At 46.0% G+C, this 27,178-nt stretch overlaps 1 protein-coding gene across 5 annotated transcripts; it reads right to left on the bottom strand.

Annotated features, from left to right (window-relative positions):
• Positions 1–25,187, bottom strand: LOC103650985 (Transducin/WD40 repeat-like superfamily protein). Of its 5 annotated transcripts, none has more exons than XR_564504.4 (15): positions 24,493–25,181; positions 23,922–24,048; positions 23,740–23,777; positions 22,914–23,007; positions 18,809–21,405; positions 18,598–18,729; positions 18,389–18,488; positions 18,240–18,279; positions 18,018–18,090; positions 17,884–17,946; positions 7,334–7,411; positions 2,429–2,601; positions 1,472–1,518; positions 695–1,388; positions 1–347 (listed from the first exon to the last, which is right to left on the bottom strand). XR_564504.4 is itself a non-coding variant. In XM_008676583.3 (14 exons), exons 1-14 carry the CDS (start codon positions 24,678–24,680, stop codon positions 750–752), a joined length of 4,362 nt encoding a protein of 1,453 aa, XP_008674805.1. In that variant the 5' UTR covers positions 24,681–25,187; the 3' UTR covers positions 383–749. The 5 variants fall into 5 exon arrangements, 3 of the variants coding, with proteins under 3 accessions (XP_008674805.1, XP_008674804.1, XP_020406008.1); XR_002268155.2 differs by having other exon boundaries at positions 18,389–18,461; positions 24,493–25,107; XM_008676583.3 differs by lacking the exon at positions 1–347 and having other exon boundaries at positions 383–1,388; positions 18,389–18,461; positions 24,493–25,187.
• Between the last annotated feature and the right edge of the window lie 1,991 nt (positions 25,188–27,178).

Here is a 27,178-nt window from a genome sequence, read left to right as displayed (position 1 = left end):
AGAAGAAATCTAGAATCTAAATATAGCGTTGAACAAGCGTAACGGTCATTGTTGCATAAATTTAGAAGGCCTAGCTCAGAACAGGTAGCTTGCAAAGAAACCTGATCTATTTGAGAGAGACGCTAAGCGCTCAGAAGACTCGAGTGTCGTGATGGGATATAGTTCAATTAACTTTGTTCCGAGACGAAGCGGGTGTAGAATAGTGTCAGCGACCATAAATCACATGATCACATCACGAAATTCGATACAACTCAGTACAATAGCATGTCAGCGTCCAGGAACCACATCAGGAAACCAGAATCTCGAGCACTATGGCATTTATTATTTCCTCCCGAATGCATCATGTTCTGTTCACATCATAAGGTAACAGTTAGGAACCACATTAGGGAACAATTTCTAGCTGGATTTCTTCTCTAAGTTATATAAGTTTTGATTAGCTGAAACGATTCCAAATCCATTCCTAGACAAACGAACAAGCCCTTACACAGAATGGAACGCAAAAGCTCAGGTTCGCATGCACTGGTACTACCGCAACTATCAGGACCCAGGTTCCATACCATATGTATTCAGAACCTGGGGACTGCAATTCTAAGATGCAAAGGTCTATTGCATCGGTTCTCCCCTATGCACAGCTAAGCCAACCACCCTCGGCGACCCGGTCAAAAGTAGCAGAAAAGAATAGAGTAGAACCTACCACCATCTGTGTGACAAGCCTCTGTTTCTCGAAGAGCATTCCAGATTGCGGCTCTTCAGATTCTCTGGCATCGTATGATGCCTGCAGCACCTCCATAGCACAGCCATCTCTGGCTACCCTTGTTCATGTTCCACCGCACTTGATTCAAAGCGACAGAATTCGGAGGGACGACATTAAGGTCTTTAGGGGATTGAACACCCTTGTCGTTCCATGTTCCATCATTCTCTTCCTTTGCAGGAGTGGCTGAGATTATTGCACCAGCTCCTTGTTCTTCGCTGTGTCCATCGGCTTGATCATCGCCAAATTCTGTGGTTACCATGCCTGCTGCTTGTTCTTCACGGTGTCCATCATCTTGTTCACCATCAAGTTCTTGATTTACAGCACCTGCTCCTTGCTCTTTGCTGCGTCCATCATCTTGATCATCATGAGCTTCTAGATTTACGGCATCATTGTTTCCTGTGGGGGAGTTGAGCTGATATGTCAGCAGGCTAGTGACATCGCTTGTAGCAAGCGCCTGAACTATACTTTGGGATGGTTTTGAACCCTTTTTGGTCCCCACAGGCACATTTGGTAATGGAGATGTTTGCAGCCTGCTGCCAATCTTAATATTTTCTCCATCCTCTGATAATGATCCACAGAGGAAATAAGGAACACGGTTACGCCCAGGCTCCTTATCCCAGAATCTCGATTTTAGCTACAGCAAGTTAAATTTTTGTTTAGAACACTGCAACTCAAACGAAAAGAAATGTTGTTGATGATATCAACTAGAAAGTTCACCTGGAAGTACACAGCAGTACCATCTGCCCCACAGTAAGCCACACAACCTGGACATCAGCAAACATATATTATGAATTTAAAGAACACTGCAAGCATCTGACACTTGAGGCAAAACAGAAGTTACTGCATAATCAGAAAACGATCTAGGACTAATACTAAAAGAAGACAAGTTGCCACTGTTTTGGTAGCCGACTGGAAGCAGTGTATATTAATACACTGGCAGGGGTCGGTCAGGAAAGGGCTTGTTCGGCTGCTAGTTTCTACAGTGGCGGCTTGTTCGGCTGCTAGTTTCTACAGTGGCAGCTGCTGCAGCCGCCTGCTGCTTGCTGCTGTAGGAACAGTGTTTGTTTGCAGCTGCAGCTGGATGAAAATGGCAGCCGAACAAGCTCAAAATCTCAAAGTTGCATCCACCTTTCTGTCTGGTGGTTATGTCAGTTAAGATAGATACTCCCCCCCCCCCCAAAGGTCGAGTTAAGATAGATACTTCCTGGTGTAATAATTTTTCTCATGTAAGGTACTGATCCCAGCTCTCTTTTTCTGTTTCATACAATACATTTCAGACTTGTAAAAAAATTCTCCTGTCATACTATCCAAGTTGCAGGGTGTTATGCCTATTATCTACAAAATCTACAGGCAGTTTACTCCACTATTATCAATTGAACTATGTATCAACTGTCAAACTGCAAACTAATAATTTCACAAAACAATAATTCCTATTAACAAAGTTCTGCAGGAAGATCTTAAATTTCTATTGGCAACAACTTCACCTTTAAAATTTAGATCAAACACATGTGATACCAATATTTTAAATAATTGTTTTATTTTACACGGTAATCTCTCCCTCGTTTTAGTTTAGACTCCGAAGTGACAGCTGCTACATAGGAATTTTGTTACCCAGTAGTCAGTACCACTGGGCAGGATATGGGCTGTGGCTATGAAAATGGTACTGAAACACACCTGTAGGTTCTGAAGCATGGACACTCCAAATCAAATATTCTGACAACTGATAAGTTGCAACACCCTGAGTTTTTGTTCCGGAAAATGGCCTTCCAGTGGCTGGAACATCATTTGCAATCCGAGGCAAGCTTAGAAACTTCAATGTACCATCTTCCAGTGAGATAATGATCCCCCTGACAACAATCAGTCATAAATATAGCATTAGTATCACAATTCTAGTAATAGCAAAAGGGAAAAATCAGTAGCCTGTGCATATAAATAAAAATGTGATCAAAATGTGGGTAAACAACTTTTAATATGACATTCTTCAATGTTGCTTCCGAATTCTGACCAGATGCCATATGCCTCATATGGGTTCCATGTGTAATAAAGTGTTTCTCCAGATGAAAAGTGCTTGCTGGCCAATTCAAATCCGCAACGAATAAGATAAAACAACAAGAGTAAAGTACCTTCATTTTTTTTCAAGCATGTCTAAACTAAGAAATGCAAAAGAGGATTTGTTCCATTCACATGCTCTGTCCTATGACACTGAATACTGTTAGAAGTGGAAACCCTATCCCTAACTGGGTAGGGGTTGTATTAATATATAGATAAGTACATGGGCTGGGCTAAGGCCCATTACACTGAGAATACACACATAATACTCTAACACTTCCGGTCACAACTCTAGCATGTACAAATGTTGAGACTAGAATGAAACTCCGAGAACACCGTGGATGAAAGGCCCTTGGTGAAGCTATCGAAGAACTGTGAAGTGGTCGGGATGCCGACATTGTCGACAGTGACACGCTCGCGGATAAAGTGAAGGTCGATCTCCACGTACTTCGTGCGCTGGTGCTGCACATGATTGGAGAGGTAGACCCCACTGACATTGTCGCATTAGACAAGGGTGACGAAGGCGAGGGCTATAAATCTCCTGGAGCAGCTAACGAAGCCAAGATGCCTTGGCCACGTCATTGGTCACAGCGCGATACTCGGAACGGGAGACAACGGGCTACCGCTTCAAGGACCAGGAGATGAGGTTGGCACTCAAGAACACGGCGTAGCCAGAGGTGGACCAACGCGTGTCAGGGCAACCGACCCAATCAGCGTCGGTGTAGACAACCAACTCGAAAGTCAGAGAGGGTCGAAGAATACCGTAGTCGTGGGTGCCATAGAGGTAGCGAAGAATCCGCTTCGCAATGGTGAGGTGGGGCTCCCACGGGGTGTGCATGTGAAGGCACACCTGCTGGACCGCGTAGGTGATGTCGGGCCGAGTGAAGGTGAGATATTGTAGAGCCCCGGCGAGGCTCTAGTAGGCCGTCACATCGTCGTCGTTGGAGACCTTCGCCTAAGTGCCATCTAGCGTGGAGCAAGGCTTGCAGTCCGACAGGCTAGCCCGCTCCGGAATGTTGATGGTGTACTGACACTGGTGAAGAGGCCCTAGGGACGGTGCTCCACAACAAACCCCAGGAACTAGTGTAGAGGGCCCAAGTTGTTTATCGCAAACTCGTGTTGTAGGGATGTGATCGTGTGCTGGAGGAGGGCGACACTGGACGCCATGAGCACGATGTCGTCGACGTAGAGCAGGAGGTAGACGGTGTCGTCGCCACGCCGAAGAATAAACAGGGACGTGTCCGACTTGGCCTCAACAAAACTAAGGGAGACCAAGTAGGAGACGAAGCGATTGTACTAGGCCCGTGGCGCCTGCTTAAGGCCATACAAAGAGTTGTTAACTGAAAGGGAAATGTGCCCTTGGGCCATTTCTAAAGTGTTTTGGTGATTAAGTGCCCAACACATATGCTCTAAGTGTTAATTTGTGCCAAAGATTCAAAAAGTGCAAATCAAGTTACAAGGTACGTTTCTAGACTTAGTGCATTGATTTGGGTACTAATGTATTGTGTCTAAGTGTTAGAAATAGGGAAAAAGCAATTGGAAATGAGTTGGCGGTGTACAGCCAACTCCTGCTCGGTCTGGGTGCACCAGACAGTGTCCGGTGCGCCAGGACCAGTCTCGGTGAATAGTCCGCTCTCGGGACTCGACGGCGGCGTACGGCTATAAATCACCGGACTGTCCGGTGAGCCGTCCGCGGCGAAGTCGTCGCTCTCGGGAAACGTTCAACGGCGTACGGCTAAAATTCACCGGACTGTCCGGTGGAGCACCGGACTGTCCGGTGAGCCAACGGTCGACTACTCCAACGGTCGGCCGCGCAATCCGCGCGCGACGCGTGGGCGCGCCAACGGTCGGCAGGGGGCACCAAACTGTCCGGTGCGCCAACTGCCGAGAATCTACAACGGTCGGATGCGCCATAAAAGGAAGGAGATCGCGCACCGAACAGCTACAGTGACTGTCCGGTGCGCCACCCGACAGAAGGCAAGATTTGCCTTCCAAAGTTGCCTCCAACGGCTCCTAGATGCCTTGGAGCTATAAAAGGGACCCCTAGGCGCATGGAGGAGTCACCTAAGCATACTTTGAGCATTCTAAGTCTTCCACACTCCGTCTCCGCGCACTTGATTGACTTTGTTAGTGATTTGAGCTTCGTTCTAGTGGTGAACTTGTTGCGCTTCATTTGAGCTCAAGTCTTGGCTTGTGAGTGTGTGTATTGCTGCGGATTTGTGTGTGTTGCTTCCCACCCTTACTCTTGTGCTTTCACTTTGATATTTGTTGTAAGGGCGAGAGACTCCAACTTGTGGAGATTCCTCGCAAACGGGAAAAGAGATAAGCAAAGAAGAACACCGTGGTATTCAAGTTGATCATCGGATCACTTGAGAGGGGTTGAGTGCAACCCTCGTCCATTGGGACGCCACAACGTGGAGGTAGGCAAGTGTTATACTTGTCGAACCACGGGATAAACTCGTGTGTCTTGTGTGATTGTTTTTCTGTGATACTTGTGGTCGCAAGAGCTCGCTACTTAGCCGTACTAACACTTAACAAAGTTTTGTGGCTATTTAGTTGTCGATTTTAGGTGCTCTCATTAACCTTACACACCATACTTGAACGACTAGAGTCGACGAAGCCTGTTGGCTAGTTGCAGGACATCGTCTCGGTCAGAGTACCATGAAGGAAGACATTATTGACGTTCAACTGGTGGACCGCCTAGTCCCAGAAAAGGGCGAGGGAGAGAATAGTATGAACGGTGGCGGGCCTCACGACGAGGCTGAAGGTCTCGTTGTAGTTCACTTCGGGGCACTAAGTGAAGCCCCCAAAGGACCCAATGGGCCTTGTTCCTATCTAGGGTGCTATCGACCTTGAGCTTTTGACTGAAGACTCACTTGTCGATGACCACGTGGCCATGTTGGTGTCAGGGGGCACAACACCAAGTCTGAGGTGTAGTTGGCCATCAAGGCCTCATATTCCTCCTCCATAGCACGACACCAGTGGGGATCGACGAGCGCGCTACGAACCGGGGATGGGACATATGAGGGAGGTGTAGCGGTGGCGGTCGTGAGCACCAGTCGGCCGACGAGACAAAGAACACCCGCGGACCGCCGCATGACCATCGGGTGGACATGGTGAGGGTCGTGGTGGATGGCGACGGGGTGGTACACCAGCGACACGGCAATGAAGGGGACCGAGGGGGCACACATGTCGCTGGTAGACGCGCACGGGATCGGCGAAGTGATCCGAAGGTGGTCGGAGAGGCAGGGCCGCGCGTGGCGCGGTAGAGGGCGATAATGACACGCATGGAGCGGAAGAGGTCGTCGAGACCGAGAGTAGGGGAGGAGGAGGGGCATCAACAGGATCAACATTGAGGAGAGAGTCGAGGTCAAGAGGTGGGGAGGAGCCACCAAGAGGAAAGACGTCCTCATCGAAAAGAACTTGGCAAGAGATAATGATGTGGTGTGTGACAAGATCGAGGCACTGGCACCTCTTGTGATCAGAGTACCTAAGGAAAAAGATGAATGGAGCGAGGCGCAAATTTGTGGGAGTAGTGGCGGAGGTGTTGGGATAGCAGGCACGCCAGAAAGTTGGGCGAGGGTGAATGTTGCAGCCACGCCAGAAAGTTGGGCGCTGACGTCGGCTGGTGCAAGTGGAGGTCGCGCAACCCCACCAGAGTGTCGTGCGGGAGGCAAAGGCGACGATGGTTGCCTAGGAGTCGTTGGCCATGAGGGGGAAGGGGGGAGGCGACCGGCGAGCCGCCGGTGGCTAAGGAAGAAGCCGACGACTGGGTTAGGAGAGGGAGGGAGGGAAGAAGAGAGGCTTGATACCATGCTAGAAGTGAAACCCTAGCTAGGTAGATGTTGTATTAATATACAGATAAGTACATGGCTAGGCTAAGGCCCATTACATTGGGAATACAGACACAATACACTAACAAATACAAAGATGTCCTACTGCATCGAACAATAAAACAAGCTAACTAGGTTATCAGATGCTTGCATGAGATAAAAGATCCACATAGGAATATATGTTAGATGATGATTCACCTAGATTCCAGAATTCACACGAAGGAGAAAATACAAACAGTGAACTCTATGTAATCACATTATATTTTGTCCACGGACAACAATTAGTGATCTTGTGGTCTGTGAGTTAGGTCAACAACCTTGGAAGAATTTTAAGTTCCTATCCAATAAAGTCCAGAGCATGCAAAAGGATGTTTAAAAACATGTATAAACAATGCAAACTCAAAAGGTTATAATACATTGAGGAGCATCAAGAAAAACTAGTTATCTAGACCGAGAAGATGCTTTAGCAAGCTAAGAGGAACAGCATGACACATCTATTGCAACATCATAACACAAATAAATCCATTTTGCAATATATTCCAACTGCATTTCAGTTTTCAACAATGACCTGCATTTAACTAAGCAGAAAAACAACCTAAATGAGATCAGTGCCTATAGAGAACAAAGACAAATTAAGCAAATTTTGTACCAAATTGTTTTATTTACTGATGTACTCTGTATTGGAACTAAGTATTACCTTCCATCTTTTAGCCAATGAAGACTTAATACAGCCCTTGGAGCAGTAGTTAGCTCCCAAAGAGGATGGTATGGATCTCTGCGAAAGTGATTCATGTCATGAAAAATCAGTAATCAAATATCACAGTTCAATGAAAAAAGAAAGGACATTCACAAATGTGTCCCTAAGCACACAAATGTCATAGAGCAAGAGAGACATCAAAACTGAAACGAAGGTACTGAACCGAACACTTAAATTATTGTGAAAAAGAAGATGAAAAAACTGGATGGATGGCAAGGAAGTTTGCCAAGTTATCCTATTTCCATGCATTTACTTCCTAAAAGGCTAAAACTATCATTTAAAGAATGGATAAAACAAGAAAAAGAATTTTCTTGCAAGGGGGGGAATGATTTAGAAATATCACATGGTTAAAGGGACAAGATAATCAGATCTAAAAAGAATAAATATCAGCTTGTTGTGTAAATGGTGAAAGTTAGAAAGTAAAGGTGGAATTTGGCAATCAAACAAAAATATGTAAAAACAAATTGTTTGTCACATTTGAAATATGCCCCCCCCCCCAATAATTTCCCCCTTGTGGAATGATCTGCTGAAAGTGAAAGGTTGTTTACTTAAAAGGTAAATATGGTGTTAGGAAATGGAAAATCCAATGATTTCTGGTTTGATGTGGTGTTGAAATGTTTCCCCTGAAGGACAAGTTCTCAAGAATTTTTAATGATCAAATTTGTCCAGTACAAAGTATATGGGAAGAACTGGCATCTGTCATTTAAAAGATAGCTTAATGAAGACCTCCAGATCCAACTTAGAAGATTACATTCTATCTTGTTCAGATGTGCTTTGAACAATGAAAGATCAAGCCAAGTGGACTAAGGGTAGGTTTTCAATGAAATATGTGTGCAGACACCTGTGCAGACCTGGATGGTATGAGCTACAAAGTCATTTGGAAAACCAAGATACCTCTCAAGATAAAAAAAAAAGTTATGTGGTTAGCTATGCAGGATGCCGTTACTGTGTCATTGGCAAGGAAACAAAGCTTGTGCCTTACGCATTGAAAAAGAAACCATAAACCATCTCTTCTTTGGTTGTGCCTTGGCACATTTTGTTTGGAGCCTAAATCACCCACGTCTCGGGATTTTCTTGTGTAGGCCTGTCTGTCGAACAGTAAACATTTTCACGTGGTTAGCCTTGCGGCTGTATGTTAGGCACAGTGGTAAAGCTAGAGCAAATTGGTGGGGGTGCGCCTGTCTTGCAGGTACGTAGACTTGAGCAGCAACCATGGTGAATGTTTGATCCTACTCACTGTTATTCCATTTAAGAAAGAATGTATGCTTTGAAGGAAAAGGTGTAGATCACCTACGGAGATGGTTCACATGGTCTGTTCTTTCTTATGTTATTGGACAGGTTTACAGAAACCAGGCCACTGCTCAGTTGGAGCAAGGGGCAGAAGCTCTGAAGCTGGCTGCTCTTCACTACAGATTCAGGAGGGCATGGTGAACTGAAGTGGAGCAGATGTGAATCTTCGTGGACAGCTTGTGTCCGGGACTTGTGTCCATTTGGGCATGTAACTAGTAGTCGCTCAGTGATGCTTAAAGTTCGCATTTTTATCATCATGTAGTTCTGGGGAATATCGTTATGTCATTAGTGCTAGTGTGCTACGTATGCTGGGCCCTGGGTGGTCAGATGTGTGTTTTTGACATGTTTCGTTTTCATGATCAAAACTCTGAAGCTTTTGTAATTTCGTTACTGTCCAGCTTCCCGCTGTAGAAAAGAACTGTTTAATTATTGACTAAAACCATTTTGGCCACTGGAATGCTGACAATGTCTAATATTGGTACTCAAACCCAGAAAACAAAAAAATTGACCACTATCATCAACATTGCCTTTTAGTCCCAAGCAAGTTATAGTAGGCTAGAGTTGAAACCCAACAAGATGTCACCAAAAGGAGGAAGAGAGAGAAAGGGAAGGGGAAAAGCTTTTGAGAGCACTAAAAGAAAAAAGGCCTAATCACGGTTCGGGCACGTGGGTAGCTTCTTTCCAAGCACTTCTATCCAAACACAACTTCATTAGGATATTTCATTCCTTCAAGTCCCTTTTGATTGCCTCCTCCCATATTAAGTTTGGTCGACCTCTACCTCTCTTCACATTGTCCCGTCTTATGATGCCTCTATGCACCGATGCATCTGGACATCTCCGGTGGACATGCCCAAACCATCTCAACCGGTGTTGAATAAACTTTTCTTCAATTGACGCTACTCCTAGCCGATTGCGTATGTCATCGTTTCTCACTCGGTCCAATCTTGTGTGCCCACATATCCAACGCAACATACGCATCTCTGCGACACTTAGTTGTTGGATATGTCGTCTCTTAGTAGGCCAACACTCAGCCCCATACAACATAGCAGGCCTAATCGCTGTGCTGTAGAACTTGCCTTTCAACTTCTGTGCTTTTATCACTTACTTCTGACTGCTTGTACCATTTCAAGGTATTCAAGTGCGGTTTTTATCTGACATGGCACCGTCTGTCATTGGTTTTGACAAGTCACTTTTGAACATGGTGGGTCCGATTTAAGAAGAGGGAGGGAGTGAGAAGAAGAGAAGAGAGCATGGCATGCCAAGGAAGAGCAATTGAAAAATTGTACAGATTTCAGCATGTGGGCCGCCAGTACCCATCCTCAACTCAAGCATGATGCCATGCCGGCTGAATAATGTTCTGCTAGCACAACATGGCTAGTGGGAAGGAAACGTGGGGGGGACATGCTAGCATTGCGCTGCATGTTATTCATAGTTCTAGGATAGTAGTTATTTGGTTTGTGAGTTCGAGGACTTTATACTTTCTATTTCCTATAAGGTCATGCTAATGAAAATAAGTCCCTTCGTAGCGTGGCCAAACTTATGATGTTGTTTATCAAGCATAAAGCGAAAGGGCTTCTAGCTGAGTTGGTTAGGTAGGCTGATTAGCACTCCTCAGGTTCTAGGTTCGACTCCCCGTGGGAGCGAATTTCAGGCTAAGGGTTTTTTTATCGAACTCACACGAGAGTTGTGTATCATTTCTTAACAACAACATCAACATAGTCTTTTAGTCCCAAGCAACAGTAGCGACAGCGACAAGGGTTGGTTGGCGGGCGGCGGAACTAGCAGCAGCAAGGGCAGAAGTAGAAGCAGCGGAGACGTGCAGCAGTAGCAAAGCTCGAGTCTCTGCGTGGCAGTAGCACCAGCAGCTCTGCTTCTGTTGATGATAGCACCAACGACGAGCTCAAACTGGCGAGGGAGGCAGCATGAGAGCAGGCGGCACAATGAGCAACCGCGCATCCCCATCCATGGGGGCACGCGTGGCGGCAGCCCAGACAGGCCTAGATGCGCCGACGGCGCTATGGGCGAGGGCGCACGCGGTGGCAGCCCAGACGAGCACGGACACGCCGACGGTGCTCTCGGTGGAGGCGACCGGGTCGACGGAGATCACGGCCTTTACAGGCGGCGCGGCTCTCCCTCCCCGGATCGGTACCATGGTCACCGTGAGGTCCAGGCCGTTGTCAGGGACATCGATCCCGGCGTTGGTGGCCTACCCTCACCAAGAACAACTACGTCGAGTGGGCCGCAGTGATGAGGGTACGGCTCCAGGTTCGCCACATGTGGGAAGCAATTCGGTACGGCGACAGCGACTACTACGAGGATCGATGGGCGCTGGATGCCCTCATTGTTGCAGTCCCACCCGAGATGCAGTTTTCGCTTTTCTAGAAGCGGACTGCCAAAGAGGCCTGGGACGTCATCGCTGCGACCCGCATCGACAGCGACTGTGCCCGAAAGACCACACTGCAGGTTTCTTTCTTGGTGCAACAACTTTTAAACCTTGGGAAAGGATTTGGAAAACTTGGGCTCCTGGTAAATGCAAGTTCTTCATGTGGCTTGTGGCTCACGGTTGCTACTGGACAGCAGACCGCCTACAAAGAAAGGACTGCCTCACCCTCAATTTTGTCCCCTGTGTGATCAAGAGGAAGAGACGCTAAACCATTTGTCAGTCTCCTGCGTTTTCTCACGGAAAGTTTGGTTTCAGATTATGAAAATCTGTCGGGTTGCAGCACCTTCTCCTAACCTTGAGAACTCTTCCTTTGAGGATTGGTGGGAAGGAGTCCTGTTGATCCAGCATATAATGGGTTGCACAAGGGCTTGAATTATTTGATCATACCTGGAGCTTGGGCCATCTGGAATCACCGCAACCGTTGTGTATTTAATGGTGTGCAGCCTAGTTCCAGAATGGTCATCAATTGGGTCAAGGAGGAGTCTCACCTCTGGTGTAGGGCTGGAGCCAGTGATTTATCTAGCATCCTTATGCTCCAGTGAACTAGTCGGTAATCTTTATTTTAGAGTCTCCATGGTCACGGATCTAGCTGTTTTTTATTGTTAATTTTCTACCTATAATCTAGTGTATGTGGGTTTGTGTGGGAGTTGTATGAGGTTTCTTTTTGCCTCACCTATTCTTCTTAATATAATGATACACATCTCTCCCGCGTTTTCGAAAAAAAAAGACCACACTGCAGGCACTTTGCAAGGAGTGGGAGAACCTAGCCTTCAAGCCAAGTGAGAATGTTGATGACTTTCCTCTCCGCTTCAACACTATTGCAGAAGATGGTGTAATTCGGCGACGACACCTACGATGAGGAGTCATCGAGAAGCTCTTCTGTTGCATCCCGAGAAGTACAAGCAGATCGCTCGATCGAGTCTCTGCTAGACCTCTCCACAATGACGATCGAAGAGGCGATAGGTCGTCGACGGCGACGAACCATAGGCTCTCTCTGGGCCTATCACCATCGGCAGGAAGCTATATCTCACTCAGGAGCAGTGGGATTGTGGGAAGTCTGCTAGGGTGACAGGGGGGAGTCCACTTCCTCGACAGGTAGCCGCAAACGCGACAAGTCGTGCAAGGCGCCCGGAGGCGCCCAAGCCAAGACGCGAGGATGTGCTGAGGGTGGTGCCCGCGGAGGCACCCAGGGCAACGCCGCCGACAACTAGAAACCGTCACGATAAGACACCAACCACAACCGTGGCAAGCTTGGCCATTGGGCCAGGGATTGTCGACAGCCATGACGCGACCAGACCCACGTCGCATAGGCGGAGGAGGAGGCTCTACTCCTAGCACACGCAAGCATCAAGCTACCTCCAATGGCACTGGCCACAACGGTTCTCCACCTTGATGAGTCAAAAGCACGCGCCTTCCTTAGCGACGGTCCAGCAAAGACTTGATTGAAGGATGGTGCCTCGACACCAACGCCACTCATCACATGACCGGTCAACAGGAGTTCTTCACCGAGCTTGATTCTAGCGTCCAAGGCTCCGTCAAGTTTGGGGACGCCTCCGGCGTACAGATCAAGGGTGTCGGCTCAGTCGTCTTCACCTCCGCATCTAGTGAGAATAGGCTCCTCACCAGAGTCTACTACATCCCCGCGTTGAGGAACTCTATCATCAGCTTGGGACAACTGGATGAGAACGGTTTGCGCATGGAGGTCGAGCACAAAGTCATGAGGATCTGGGACCCCTCTCGTCGCCTTCTTGCCAAGGTACGCAAGAGTCCAAATCGGCTCTACAACCTCAACGTGAAGGTGGCACAACCCTGCTGCCATGCTGCTCATCGAGACGACGGGGCATGGCAGTGGCACGAGCGCTTTGGGCACCTTAACTTTGAGGCCCTGAAGCGGCTCAGTGCCAAGGAGATGGTACAAGGCCTGTCGTGCCTTGACCACGTGGAGCAGTTCTGCGACGTCTGCGTGTTGACAAAGCAGAGATGGCTCCCCTTTCCCCAGAGTCGAGCTTCCAAACCAAGGAGAGGCTCGAGCTCGTGCACAAGGACTTGTGTGACCGGTGACACCGGACACTACGACGCTACTTCTTGTTATTCGTCGACCTCTCCCACTACATGTGGATGATGGTCCTTGGCAGCAAGGGAGAGGTTGCGAATGCCATCAAGCGTGCGCAAGTCGCTGCGGAGGCGGAGTGCGGCCGCAAGCTACGAGTGCTGCGCAGCGACAACGAATCCACGGCGGCTGAGTTTGCGTCGTACTGACCGCAGCAAAACGACGTCGTCAAGCGACGTAACCAGACGGTTGTGGGGATGGCAAGAGCTCTCCTCAAGCAAAGAGGAATGTCGACTGTATTCTGGGGAGAGGCAGTGTTGACAGCTGTCTATATCCTCAACCGCTCACCTACCAAGGCACTCAACGGGATGACGCAGTACGAAGCTTGGCATGGGCGCAAGTCGGCGGTCTCTCACCTACGGGTCTTCGGCTGCCTCACGTTCACTAAGGAGCTTGGCCACATCGGCAAGCTTGATGACAGGAGCACCCCGGGGGTGTTCATTGGCTACGCAGAGGGCTCGAAGGCCTACAATATTTTTGACCCAGGAACACACGTGTGCACACGACGTGCGACGTAGTGTTCGATGAAGGACGAGGATGGGCATGGGACAAGGCGGGGATGAGGCATGACTCCGACATACGACGACTTCACCATCGAGTACGTCCACTTCAAGGGACCTAGAAGAGTAGGCACCTCTTCTTCACCGAGCAAGTTTACCACAGTCCCCAAGTCTTCACCAAATCCAGCGCCACGCTCTCCAGCCACGACTCCAACTACGACGAACTCTTCCCCACCACGCACTCCAGCACCGACGGTAACACCTCCGGACCCTTCCACTCCAACACCAGCTCGGGTCGAGCATGACCCGGTGGAACTCATTACCCCACTCTCCCAAGACGAGGAGCGCATCGACGCGTGGCACGATGACGAGTCGTTGCGATGTCGTAGAATGGAGGGCCTTCTCGTCGACCCGTCAGTGTTGAGCCTGGCGTCTCACAATCTGTCGGCGGAGTTGCATCTTGCTTGTGACGACGACGAGCCTCAGAGAGGTCGAGAGACACGCAGCATGGCGTGTCGCGATGATGTCGGTGGTGATGGATGCGGTTGAGACGAACTGCACCTAGGAGCTCGCTGACCTCCCTCGTGGTCACCGCACAATCACCCTTAAGTGGGTGTTCAAACTGAAGAGGGATGAAGCTGACGCCATCGTCAAGCACAAGGCTCGCTTGGTAGCACGCAGTTTCTTACGGCAGGAGGATATCGACTTCGACGATGCCTTCACCTCCGTGGCATGGATGAAATCTGTGCGACTCCTTGTGCTGACAGCCTAGGAGAGCTGGCATGTTCATCACATGGACATCAAGTCGGTGTTTCTTAACGGTGACTTAAAGGAGGAGGTCTACGTACAGCAGCAGCCAGGATTTGCGATCCCTAGCAAGGAGGGCAAGGTGTTGCGCCTGAACAACACCCTCTATGGCTTGCGACAGGCACCGAGGGCGTGGAATGTCAAGTTGGATTCTACGCTCAAAAGGATGGGCTTCAGGCCAAGCCCGCACGAGGCGACCATCTACCGGCGGGGCAATGGAGGAAATGCCCTGCTGGTGGGTGTCTACGTCGACGACCTAGTGATCATCGGCACCAAGCATGCAGATGTGGCAGCGTTCAAGGAAGAGATGAAGGTCACCTTCCAGAAGAGTGACCTGGGGCATCTCTCCTTTTACCTAGGGATTGAGGTGCACCAGGGCAACTCCGGGATCACACTTCGCTAGACTGCCTACGCCAAGCACATTGTTGAGCTAGTTGCGCTCACCGACTGCAACCCAACTCTCACTCCGATGGAGGAGAGGCTGAAGCTAAGTCGCGACAGCATGATGGAGGAGGTAGACACTACGCAGTACCGACGCTTGTGGGGACCCTTCGCTATCTCGTCCACACACGACCAGACTTGGCATACTCCGTCGGCTACGTCAGTTGGTTCCTACAACGGCCGACGACAGAGCACGAGCAGGTTGTGAAGATGATCATCCACTAAGTTGTGGGAACTCTCAACCACGGTCTCTACTACCCGAGGTGCCCTGGGGAGGCACAACTTGTCGTGTACAACGACAGCGACCACGTCGACGACACCGATGCCAACAAGAGCACGAGCGGGATCATCTTCTTACTCGGCAAGTGCCTCATTAGCTAGCAGTCGGTCAAGCAACAGGTGATGGCCATGTCTAGCTGCGAGGCCGAGTACATAGCAGCCTCCACCACTTCAACTCAGACGCTCTGGCTGGCTTGCTCGACTACTCGATGATCTCCTCGGAAGAGACACTGGAGCAGTGGAACTTAGGGTGGATAGCCAGTCTACTGTCTTTGGCCAAGAACCTCGTGTTCCATGAACGGAGTAAGCACATCCGAGTGAGGTACCACTTCATCTGAGACTGCTTGGTAGAAGAGAGCATTAAGACGCGCTACATCAACATCAAGGATCAACTTACAGACCTACTCATGAAGCCCCTTGGAAGGATCAAGTTCCTTGAGCTTTGCTCCAGGTCCGGGATGGCCCAACTTTCCCACAAGATGATGCACAAGACTTAGGGGGAGAATGATAGAATAAGCCTTGTGGCCTCTTGTGTACGACCTGTAGTAGCAATCTTTGCATGCCTTTGCTGCAATCTTGGTAGAGGACAACATCTTAGGCTTTAGTCTTTGCTACAGTTTTGGGTAGAGGACAGCAACTTAGGCTTTAGTCCTTGCTGCAGTTTGGGTAGAGGACATGCCTTGCTGCAGTTCTTTGACTGCTTAGAGGACAGCATCTCTCCTTTATGGACAGTAGAGGACAGCATCTCAGCTGCAGCCCTTGTGGTGTGGAGGACAACATCTTAGACTATCTCCAGCAGTTTACACATCCCCATAACCATATTCAAATGCGAACAGTACAATCTACATTGCAGAACAGTGCAAACAGAGTTTTTGGGTAAACTATGGATAGACTGCTGGAGACGGCCTTAGGAGCATCTTAGCATATGCTCAGCAGCCCCTTGGGCTATAAATATGTATCCACAACCCTTAGATGGGTATGGCATTGTGTAGCGTGTGAGGAATAAACAAGAAAACTGCCCTAACTCGTAGTGTCATCCTCTCGATGAGAGTAAGAATCTCGTTGATTACAGCGGGTACAAAGAAAACCCAAAAACCCCAAACACACATCCTCTCCAGTACAAAGACATACGCGCCTGTGACAAAAATCCAACCAAAAGGAACGACCAATACATCAAGTACTCAACTCCAGAGTCCAGGCAGCTAGGTGAGAGACACCCTTTGCCCCCGCTAAACTCCAACGATCTAGTTCCTCTGAGACCTGGATCACAAGGCCTGAAAGGTTAGGCGAAGCTCCATCGAACACACATCTATTGCGATGTCCCCAGAGGGACCAAGCTCCCAGAACAATCACAGAATTCAGACCTTGGCTTGTGGGGCTGGGGCCAGATACTGCCCCATTAGTATGCCGCCACCAATCACCAAAGGAAGCAACTCTAGGTTCGAGGAAAAGAGACTAGAGCCTGAACGTCTGAACAAGTCAGAACCAGAATTGCCGGGAGAAAACACAGGCTACGAGCAGATGATCAATGGACTCAAACTCCTAGTCACAAAAAAAAAATCTAGGAATCTAGGATGATGTTGCAACCCTCTTCGAGCAAGCAGGTGCCAGTTGGCAGTCCAACATCTGTCATGGGCAACCAACCACATGAAGAAGCGACAATTACCAGGTGCCCAGGACTTCCAAATGCGCTCCCAAGAGTCAAAGAGGATCCCACCCTGGAAGAAACCCTCGTAAGTTGACCTCGCAGAGTACTGTCCAGAGGGTTAGAAGCACCAAATGTGTCTACCATCGACCTCTGAAACCAACATAATCTGCCATCTTTGAATATCTACAGCTTTGAGGGTGAGGTTAAAAAAGTCACTCGTCAGTTCCCTTGGTCGGCATGGATGAACCAACCTATGATGGGCGAGCCCTCGTGTAAAGGGTTGGTCATGTGGTTTGGGCCTCAAAGCACGGTTCAAAGCCCGAACCATAGGGGGCGGCATCCCCAGGTATGAGGGACCAGGTTTCGTGGCTTTTCTTGGCCGGGCTCCGGTTGAACTCTTCTTAGTGAAATACTGTGGGGACGGTCTTTCCCCCATCGGCCAAGTATTTTTATCAAGCATAAATTTAATCTAACGCAGAACATCAGTACTAGAGTTATAAATTATACCTGGAAAATGGTAGTACATTGTTGAAGGAAGGATTGAGAAATGTAAAGGTTATTCAGTAAGTTTTTCTTCCTAAAGGTTGTCCCCTCTATTTCCAACACAGGCAAACAGTAACAGGACTGTTCAGCTTCACCTATGCATATACTGCTTTTTGTAGAAGCTTTGATTGACACGCAAGCAAACTTTATTTGTATCAATTACACCAAATTCTTATAAATAGTATAGTTCTTTTGAGAATAGTATATTATATAGATTGGATGTATTTTTACTTATTCACCTCAACACCTCAAAAAGGAAGAATGAAGATGGACATGGGTCGTAAATGTGTACTTAAATCTTTTTATTCATAGAGTCAGAGGCGTTAGTATGACAATGAGGAAATGTAGTAGATATCTAGTCCATGAAATTTTAACAAAAAATTTTAAAATATGAGCTGAGGTAAGTCTCCAAGGACATGTTACATATACCTTAAATCCCAGAACTTTAGACCATCCTCTCCAGCAGTGACAAAGGTATCTGTGCTTTCTTCACTGTTATACGGATTCAAGTTTAGGACTGGCATTACCTTTAAGTGGTGCAGAAGAACAATACTGTATCGTACCTTATATATGGTGCCCAAGAGAGAGCTCTAATGGGAACAGAATCAGCAGTGACACACATAAAAGGTTTTGAATCTGGACATTCAGCAGAAAAAATAATAAAAATAAAAATAATTAGTATGCAGTACATGAATTTAAAAAAATACAATAAAAAAGGAAAGTGACTAATCATGTTTTCCAAATATCAGTTATAGAAAGGCTTCGAAAGGGAATGTATCTATTACCTTGTGTTGGCAAATTCATCGAGAAGTTCCATAAAGCAACCTGAAACATCAAATACAACATTAAACTTTCAGACTAACAACTTAAAATAAAAGTTGAAAGGCATGGGTTTTGAGTTAAGGAAACTATTCTCTTCAAGAGGAAAATATACCGTTCCATCATGACAACCCGCCAATATCATATCATGAGGAGGAGAAGGTGACCAATCAACTGTCAAGGGAATGCTGTTTACCATTATAAAGAGGTCATGGCTTCAAAAAGAATATTCATGCTGAGGAATATAGCAGAAAGTAAAAAACTTAAATCTAGTTCTATAAGCAAAAGTATCAATCACATGCTAAAACTTTGAAGCCACAGTACCTTTGCCTGTTCCTGCACTTCACTTTGACACACCTAAATACAGGTTGGAGCTTTAGAAAACGAGGGTCAGAACCCTCCACCTTAGAGGGGGAATATATTTTCTGGATCATACATGGTGATGGAACTTCCCACCTGTGTACAAACAATGAAGTATGTGACTGATGATTTCCTAAATAAAGGTTCTAGCATAGCAATGGGTTGCACAACTTACACTTCAAGAGCGCCATTCCCCAACAATACTGCAAGAAAACCAAGTCGTGATTTCTGTTCAGGTTGACTTAGTAAAGGAGGCTTCCATTTGATGTCCCAAGCGACTTTGCCGTTGTGAGCTAAACACAAGACAACTCTTGGTTGAGCAATGTCACTTGTAATTGAAGCTGAGTTTGAGTTTACACAAGTAAACAAATTGTCATCTTCCCTTGGTTCCTTGAGTGGCCCAAGTTCCGCAGCTTCCGTTTCATCAATGACCCTATCACTGTTCTTGAAACTGGGTGCAACTTGATTTGCTCGTGCATTTTCATTACAATGAGAAGTATAATTGGCAGTGTTGCTTTCAATAACTTCCATGCCTTCACAACCAACAATTGCATTCTGAGACTGATTCAAACCAGCCCCATAAGCCATGTCATTATTTTTAGATGATCCTTTAGTCATTGGTGTGGATAATGTCTCTATTTTATATGTTCCACCACCAACAGATGCGCCACTACTCTTGTTTGAAGCAGGTATCCTTTGAAGTTGCCCCCCAGCCTTTCTGGGGCCTTGTCCTTCCATACAATTTTCAACCAAGATCACAGGATCACCTGACATTGGAGTTGTCTGCACTTTTTGTTCTTTTACATTAAGATCAGTAAAATGATTGTGCTCAACTGCAACAGGCTTATTTCTAGATCCCGCTTTTCCTATTTTGGTATTCGATTCTTCCTTACAATTTGTATTTTGTAAGCCATGTGCTGGTGGTGCATCATCAGACAACAAAACACCTGAATGAACACTGCATTTCTCAACATCACAGCCACATGAACTAACGCTACTTACTATAAATTTGCCACCACTCTTGTTCAACGACGTGAGATTGCTTGAACTAGTCAGTACACAGGTTGTCTTTGGGAGACTGGCAACAGAAGCCACAAAATGACCAGTTCCAGCAGAAAGTGGTATCGTTTTAGGCCTTCCTCTTCCCCTCCTGCCACTTGACTCTCTTTTATTACTTGATTTAGGTGAAATGTGGATAGGCAGTTCAGAATCATCTGAAAGAGCACTTTTACACGCATTACCCTCACGGTTTAACAAGCTAGCCGAACAAAGCTCATTCATTGATACCGTGTTCTGTGCAGATGGCAAAGCATTCTCAACAGAGACTGCAGGATCATTTGGAAGAATTTCTGTGGAACAAATGCTCTGTGATTCAACACCAGAAACCACAGGGCAATATAGAGCATTAGAAATTGTTTTCTTCTTATCTTTCCCTCTAATGCTCTGACCTTTTGACTTATCATCACAAGTTGCAGTAGATGAAGATGCAAACAGTGATGATGCATCAACTGCAACAATGCTAAAACTAGAGTTAGACTCTGTGCAAGCAGTGTGATCCATACTGCGTCCAAATAAAACAGGATGACCAGTTGTATCTTTCCCCAGGTCAATCATAGTGTCTGAATACTTTCGAGGCATCCCCCGTGTTCTCTTTGGTTGCTTACGAGTTGCAGTTGCTGGAGATGGTTCGGTACACACACTTTCTTTTACTACAGTACCAGATGAACTGCACAGTTTGTCGACAATTGGCAATGCTGCATCAACTGGAACAATACTTAAATTAGCATTAAACTCTGTGCAAACAGTGTGGCCAAATGAAACTGGCTGACAAGTTGACTCTTGTCCTAATTCAGCAACAGTGCCTGAAACAGATCTACCATTGATTTGAACTGGATACTTTCGAGGTCTCCCCCGTGGTCTCTTAGGTTTTGTACAGATTGCAGTTGTTAGAGTTGGGGCTGTACACACATCTCCTGATACAGTACCAGGTGAACAGGTCAGTTTGTCAATAGGTGGCAATGCTGCATCAACTGCAACAATACATAACTTGGCATTAAACTCTGTGCAAGCAGTGTGGTCCAAACTGCAGCCAAATGAAGCAGTCTGACAAGTTGTCTCTTTCCCTAATTCAACATCAGCGCCTGAAACAGATCCATCATTCATTGGAATTGGATATTTTCGAGGCCTCCCCCGTGGTCTTTTAGGTTTTGTAGAGATTGCAGTTGTTGGAGGTAGGGCTGTACACACATCTTCTGATACAATACCAGATGAGTCTGTCAGTTTGTCACTTGGGTTTTTCCTAGGTCGCCCTCTACCTCTTTTAGGTGTTGATTGCACAGACTTTTCAGTTGGCATGACAGAAGCCAATGAAAGGTCATCTGGAATAAAACTTGAAGTAGAAAGGGGATCAAAAAGAATAATATCCTGACTTTCACCGTTTTGAGATGAACCTTCAAATTTTGCAACTGGTAATGGATACTTTCTTGGTCTGCCCCTTGGTCTTTTCGGAACAGGTTCTAACTGATCATCGTAAGATCTCTTTTTTGGCCTCCCCCTTGGTCCTTTTGGAACAGGTACCAGCTTATCACTACAAGGTATTTTTCTAGGCCTTCCTCTTTGCTTACCATTATTGAATGCATTCACTGGCTGGTGAGAATGTGAATCTTCAAATGGTGCTAACAGACACCAAACTTGAATGATACCTCTCCCGGTTAAGGGCATGCCAAGTTTATGGTAAGAAGAACCAGGAGGATGCGCAGAAACAGCAAGATACTGCAAAGAGAATAAATGAGTATATGACATAGGATCATGAGCTTCCAATTAACCTTTTTTGTGTTACTTGTAATCTTGCAGTAAGGACTAAAACAAAAACAGGCTATTAGAAGAACTGCTATGGACAAAAAAAAAATAGGTGCAACCATATAATCATCCAGAGAACAAAGATAGTCAAGAAAACAGTTGCATAGGATTTACAGATACATGCCACCCAAAAGCTCGCACTTCAGTTAATTAAAAACCCAATGGGTATTGGGTAGTAACAAGCACATTTATCATGTGCGACATAGGATTTTCTGGTGGCATAGTAAGCAATTAAAGAGGAGAGAGGTGAGTATATTATTTAAGAAATCACCTGGGTGAGAAATCCAAAATACTAGGAAACCGTATAGACTTAAATTGTTGTGTACCAGATGAAAGATTTGTGCAAAATATATACAGAAAGTAAATCATTTCGGAAACCTAGGAAATGACTGAGTAACTGAAAGCAACAATACCGGACCTTGCTTAGTTTCCTACAATTAATGTGTTAGTTTGAATGTTTGCAAGTGATATGAGTACATTTTTGGACAATATTTTAGTAAAAGTAGTAGCAGAAGTTTAGAATAGTTCACTTCAGACAATCCCAAAACACCACAATATTTCTGACTGGATAGAGTAGAGTTGTTTCGATAAATGTTCTTGTGGCATGGCAGTCATAGATATAACAATATGATACTATGCATGGGGTGTGGGGGATAGATATCCCCTAGGTCCTCATGGCGTGGGTTCTGTACATGGGCTGTTGAAGGGTCTAAGTAGGTCGGACAGATGATTTCATGGACCGATCGACCAACTCAAACCCAAAGACGACATGAAGGCTTGGAGATCAAGGCAGAGCGACGGATTTTTCCATTAAGGAGGGTGCGAGGACTCACGGGCGACTCAAGAACAAATCCCCGAGATCGCGGGACTTATCACACTTGTGATGAGGAAAGAAACTAACTTGTAACCCTAAATCCGTCAGCCTATATAAGGCAGGTTGGGGACCCCCATGATTCATCGGTAGATCCCATCTCATAGCTATCTCATACCAGAACCTTGAATCGTCTGCACACCAATGCAATCTCGAGCTCAAGCAATACAATCACCACAACACACAGGGCGATGGGTATTACGTCTTTCGGCGGCCTGAACCTGTATAATTCTCGTGTCACGTCACCTTCCACGCGAACCATCAAGCTACAGTCAATTTCGTCAACCACAAAAAACACCTTGTGATACATCCTGTGGTGCACTGCCGGTACCAAATACCGACATGGGGCCTCAATGTGTCATTGACCAGCGAGCTCAGGACCTACCAGCCATGTCGCAACAACTGGTATTTTTCTGAATAACAAACTTGAGGGTGGCATTCAACTAAATTATCCCTTAATACTTGATGGTTAAATGGTGTGTTTCAGACAAGTTTACAAGTTCACAGTACTTGTCTTCACTACAAAGTTCATGGTTATAAAGGCCACAACCTCACAGTTTATAGAAGAGTCAGGCTTGTCGCACAACCTAGGGCACCAGTCCAAGGCCCAGACATTCCCCCCCGCATATAGAATAAAATCAAAGCTGCAATAATTGAAGAAACTTAGTCAAGATTCGGTCAAGATAGTAATGTAATTTTACATGGATAATCAAGTACTAGAAATAAATTAAAGAGGGCAGAAGACTTATTTTAATAGCATAATTATTCCGAACTTCATCACACTCTCAGATTTATACTTAATAACAAAGTAAAAGGATCAATGGTGCAAAACAATAAACAATTAGAACTATTGTCTTCAGGATATTTAAGAATTTGGCACTCTTGAAAAGATGAACAGTTTCATTATTCAGCTACCCACAATCTAGAATAGATCATAGGCACATTGCAGGACTCAACAAGATTGTTGATTTGGACCAAGGGTCTCTTTGGCATACTTTTCTAGAGAAGGTAAAAGACTTCCAACATGAAACGGTTATTATAACAATTTCTTTAATTAGTGATCTATGTATAACAACATTGAATAGAAATAATAAATGTTAAGATAAATAACATCTTGCGCTATGGGGGGCAGATCCTTGTGTAGGGGCTGGGAGGGCTCAAAGCACGAGTAAAGATCTGGTCTATAGAGGGCGGACCCTCATATTGCACGGGGGACCAGCTTTCGCGACCTTTCTCAGTTGGGGCTCCGATTGAGCTTCTTATTAATATAATACCGTGAGGGCGGTCTTTTCCCTACCGCCCGAGTTTTATTAGGCGCATGCTGCACAGCAATGACTGTTTTCCATCATGCAGGGGGGAGAAGAGGGATTGTGCACCTGACCGTATTATCCCCTCGGTCTTCCTGAGGTGTAATCTGTAATGATTTCCGCAGTTAAAACCCAAGGGGAAAGAGTATCAGAGAGGAATCCTATTCAGCTGAAAAATAATATTAACTCTACTAAAAAATACAAAAACTGAGCTCAGAAACTAAGGCACTATTAAGTTTATTTTCACTGACCTGGGGAACAGAAGCAGATGAAAACTGTGGTAAAGTTACACTGTGCATGTCATCTCTATATGAAGTGGACTCGGTGCCATTAGTGAATGTTACACTTTTTGGCTCATACGAGAAGTGCCTCCATTCTCTGAAGAAAAGGATCAAATGCGCGCAAATTAGATTTGCAGATAAAAAAAACAAAAACATATATCTGAAAAACAGGGCATTTAGAAAGAAAGGAGAAATCAAATGCAGGTATGTAACTCCTGCATCTTTTCACATTTTTGCAGAGCTTGTGGATATTCGAGGAAGGAACAGGTAGACCTTTAACCAAGCAAATAAATCATGAATAATAACGCAATTTGATAACTAGTCACTCTTGTGGACAACATATATTCCGAAGCTATGAGTTAAACAAATTCTCCCACATATGTATGAAATATTCCATGTAATACACTCCATCAAAATCGGGCACGTCTCTATAGTATAGGATCACGTCTACGATCACCTATTAGGCTGACACAGGAAATTTGTCGATTCCATTGTGGTGACTGAGTGCGAGAGCAGAGGAAGCCAGGAGAAAGGATTTCACCTGAGGAACGTTATTGAGGAGGAGAGCCGCTCAACTTCCGCCTCAGGGAAGTCTGTTTCGGGCTCTATGTCGACGAGCTCCGAGATGGCGCGCACAGTTCTCGAGAACCCATCTGCTGATTCATCGAACAGGCACACCTCAACGCCGTCTTTAATATCTTCTCCGGCTACCGGCGGGGCCGCGGCCATCACCGGCGAGGGGGCTAAGCGGGAGGCTTGAGGAGTCCGGCTGGTAAGCCGCAGAGGAGGTGGCGGACGCGACAGAGGATGGGGATTCTTTCGGTAGAACCGAATGGGCTAAGGAAGCTTAGGGTGGTTCCGATGGAGGGACTGGGGAGGAAGAGAGCGTTGCGCCGACGAGGCGGCTGCGGGCACCGCGCGGGCAACGGCTGTCCTAGGAAGGCGGCCGTGGAGACGAGAGGAAGAGATCCGGCCGTGGGTGCGGAGGCCTGACGGGAAGAGCAGGCCCGCTCAGGAGGAAGCCGCGGGACCGGCGCCACAGCCACGCACGGAGGAGGAAGCCGCGGGACCGGCGGCCACGCGCGGAGAGGGAACTACGGACGGCGGCGGCTACGAGCTAACCGAACGGAAGAACACCACACCCCCTCACGCGCATGAAAAACGGGAAGTGGGGTTGGGCTTTATGATATGGGGCGGATTGTGAGGAGAAATAGAACTGATCTATGGCCCATCACCATGCACTCAAGAGGCGGACAAATTTATATACTTTACTAGACTAGACTAAGAGCATCTCCAAGAGCTCTCCATAAAACGACTCCTCAAAATCAGTTTTAAGGGACATCTAAATAATAAGTGGAGGTAAATTTTAATCTTTTCTCCAACAGATCCCTTAAAGCGGCAGATTGTTTCTGGGGAGCCCAAAAAACCCCTCATTTGTAGCTACAAATGAGGGAGTTTTAAGGGCTATGAAAAAGTTGGGATCGCTTTAGGGGAACTGTTGGAGACATGTTTTTGTGTTTTTCCCAAAAAAATAGATTTAGGGGAGACTTCTGGGGAGCTTTTGGAGATGCTCTAACGGAATATAGACAACTTCATTATTACGATCTGATGCTATCTACATGTCTCTATTTTTAACACCCTAAATACATAAAATAAAATCCTAACTACTTTTTTTTGCAAAACATGTCTGGTGATGTGACGTATAGAGATGGCAATAGATAAATACCCACCGGGTATTACTACCCATACTCATACTCACGACAAAAAAAATAACCCCATCAGGTCACCCATATACACTGGTGGGTATGAATTTACCCCCATACTTATACCCACGTGGGTATGGGTCACCCATCGGGTCACCCGTACCCACAAAAAATAAGCATCTATCAAAATATTATATTATACAAATATCAAGTATATCCATCTAAATACCATTACAAAATTTCTATCATCATTTAACCATCCATTCAACACACATTGGGTGAATTACATGTTCCATTACATGGTCATTAAATTGTCGTTAAACCTTCTATGACATAATGGCCTAAAAGGTTATTAAATAGTAAAAAAGATGGATGACTAAAGTCTAAGTTCATGCTTGGACTAAGTTTATATTGGGTATTTTATACCCACGAGTTAATGGGTATGGGTGAAGGTGGAATGTTCTAATACCCGTTTACCCATTGGGTGAAGATTTTTGCTTAATAACAGACCCACGGGTAGAATATTTAGCCCACATACATACCCTAATGGAGTAAATACCCATCGGGTATTGGGTTGCGGGTACCCATTGCCATCTCTAGTGACGTATAAGAGCAATTAGACTTAGACCTTGTTTGTTTGAGCTACAACTTTTATAGATTTTCAAAAAAGTTGTTGCTGAGCTTTTGATCCTCATAAGTAGGGATGGCAACGGGTACATACCCATCGGGTAGTACCATTCCATACCCGTACCCATCAAAAAAAATCTACCCGTCGGGTTACCCATATATACTCGCGGGTATAAAATCTTACCCATCCCCGTACCCACGCGGGTATTTTTACCCGTCGGGTAACCCATACCCGCTAGGAAAGTCTTAAATTCCAATATACCAATCACTCAAAATATTAAATAAACATATAAAAACAACTTCAACTTCACATATAACAAATCATATGATTACATAACTTGGTATCTAGACAAATGATAGCTAGAGAAGGGTTTTATTTTAGCTAATATGAGCTCTATTAAATGGTTATAGTTGTATTGATGCGGGTATATTTTACCCATGGGTAGATGGGTATGGGTAGTTCCAACCCGTACCCGTCTACCCAACGGGTAGAGGTTTTTACCCATTAATATACCCGCGGGTAGAGAAATCATTTCGTACCCGCCTTCATATCGGGTAAAACCCGTCGGTATTCGGGTTTCGGGTACGCATTGCCATCTCTACTCATAAGCCAATAGTTATTTGAAGGTGAACCAAATCGGTGATGGTATTAGCTTAAGCTGAGGAAGGTACAAAAACCACATAAAACCAAGCTTCTTAGTTTCCCATATAAACTCGTTTTTTCTGAGCTTTTGTCTTTCTATAAGCTAAACCAAAAAAAACTAGATGTTTGTTTTAGCTTATAGCTTTTCATGCTAAGATATAATTTTCGTATTCTAATTGAGCAACACATGATAGAGAATTGGTAGCTCTAGTTTGCTCAATTAAAATATTCCACACCTTTGGACCAAATCATCG

This window comes from Zea mays, chromosome 3, assembly GCF_902167145.1.
Source record: "Zea mays cultivar B73 chromosome 3, Zm-B73-REFERENCE-NAM-5.0, whole genome shotgun sequence".
NCBI classification, from domain to species: Eukaryota; Viridiplantae; Streptophyta; class Magnoliopsida; order Poales; family Poaceae; genus Zea; species Zea mays.
Note: the sequence above shows the minus strand (reverse complement) of the source record. Positions and strands in the feature narration are given on the sequence as shown.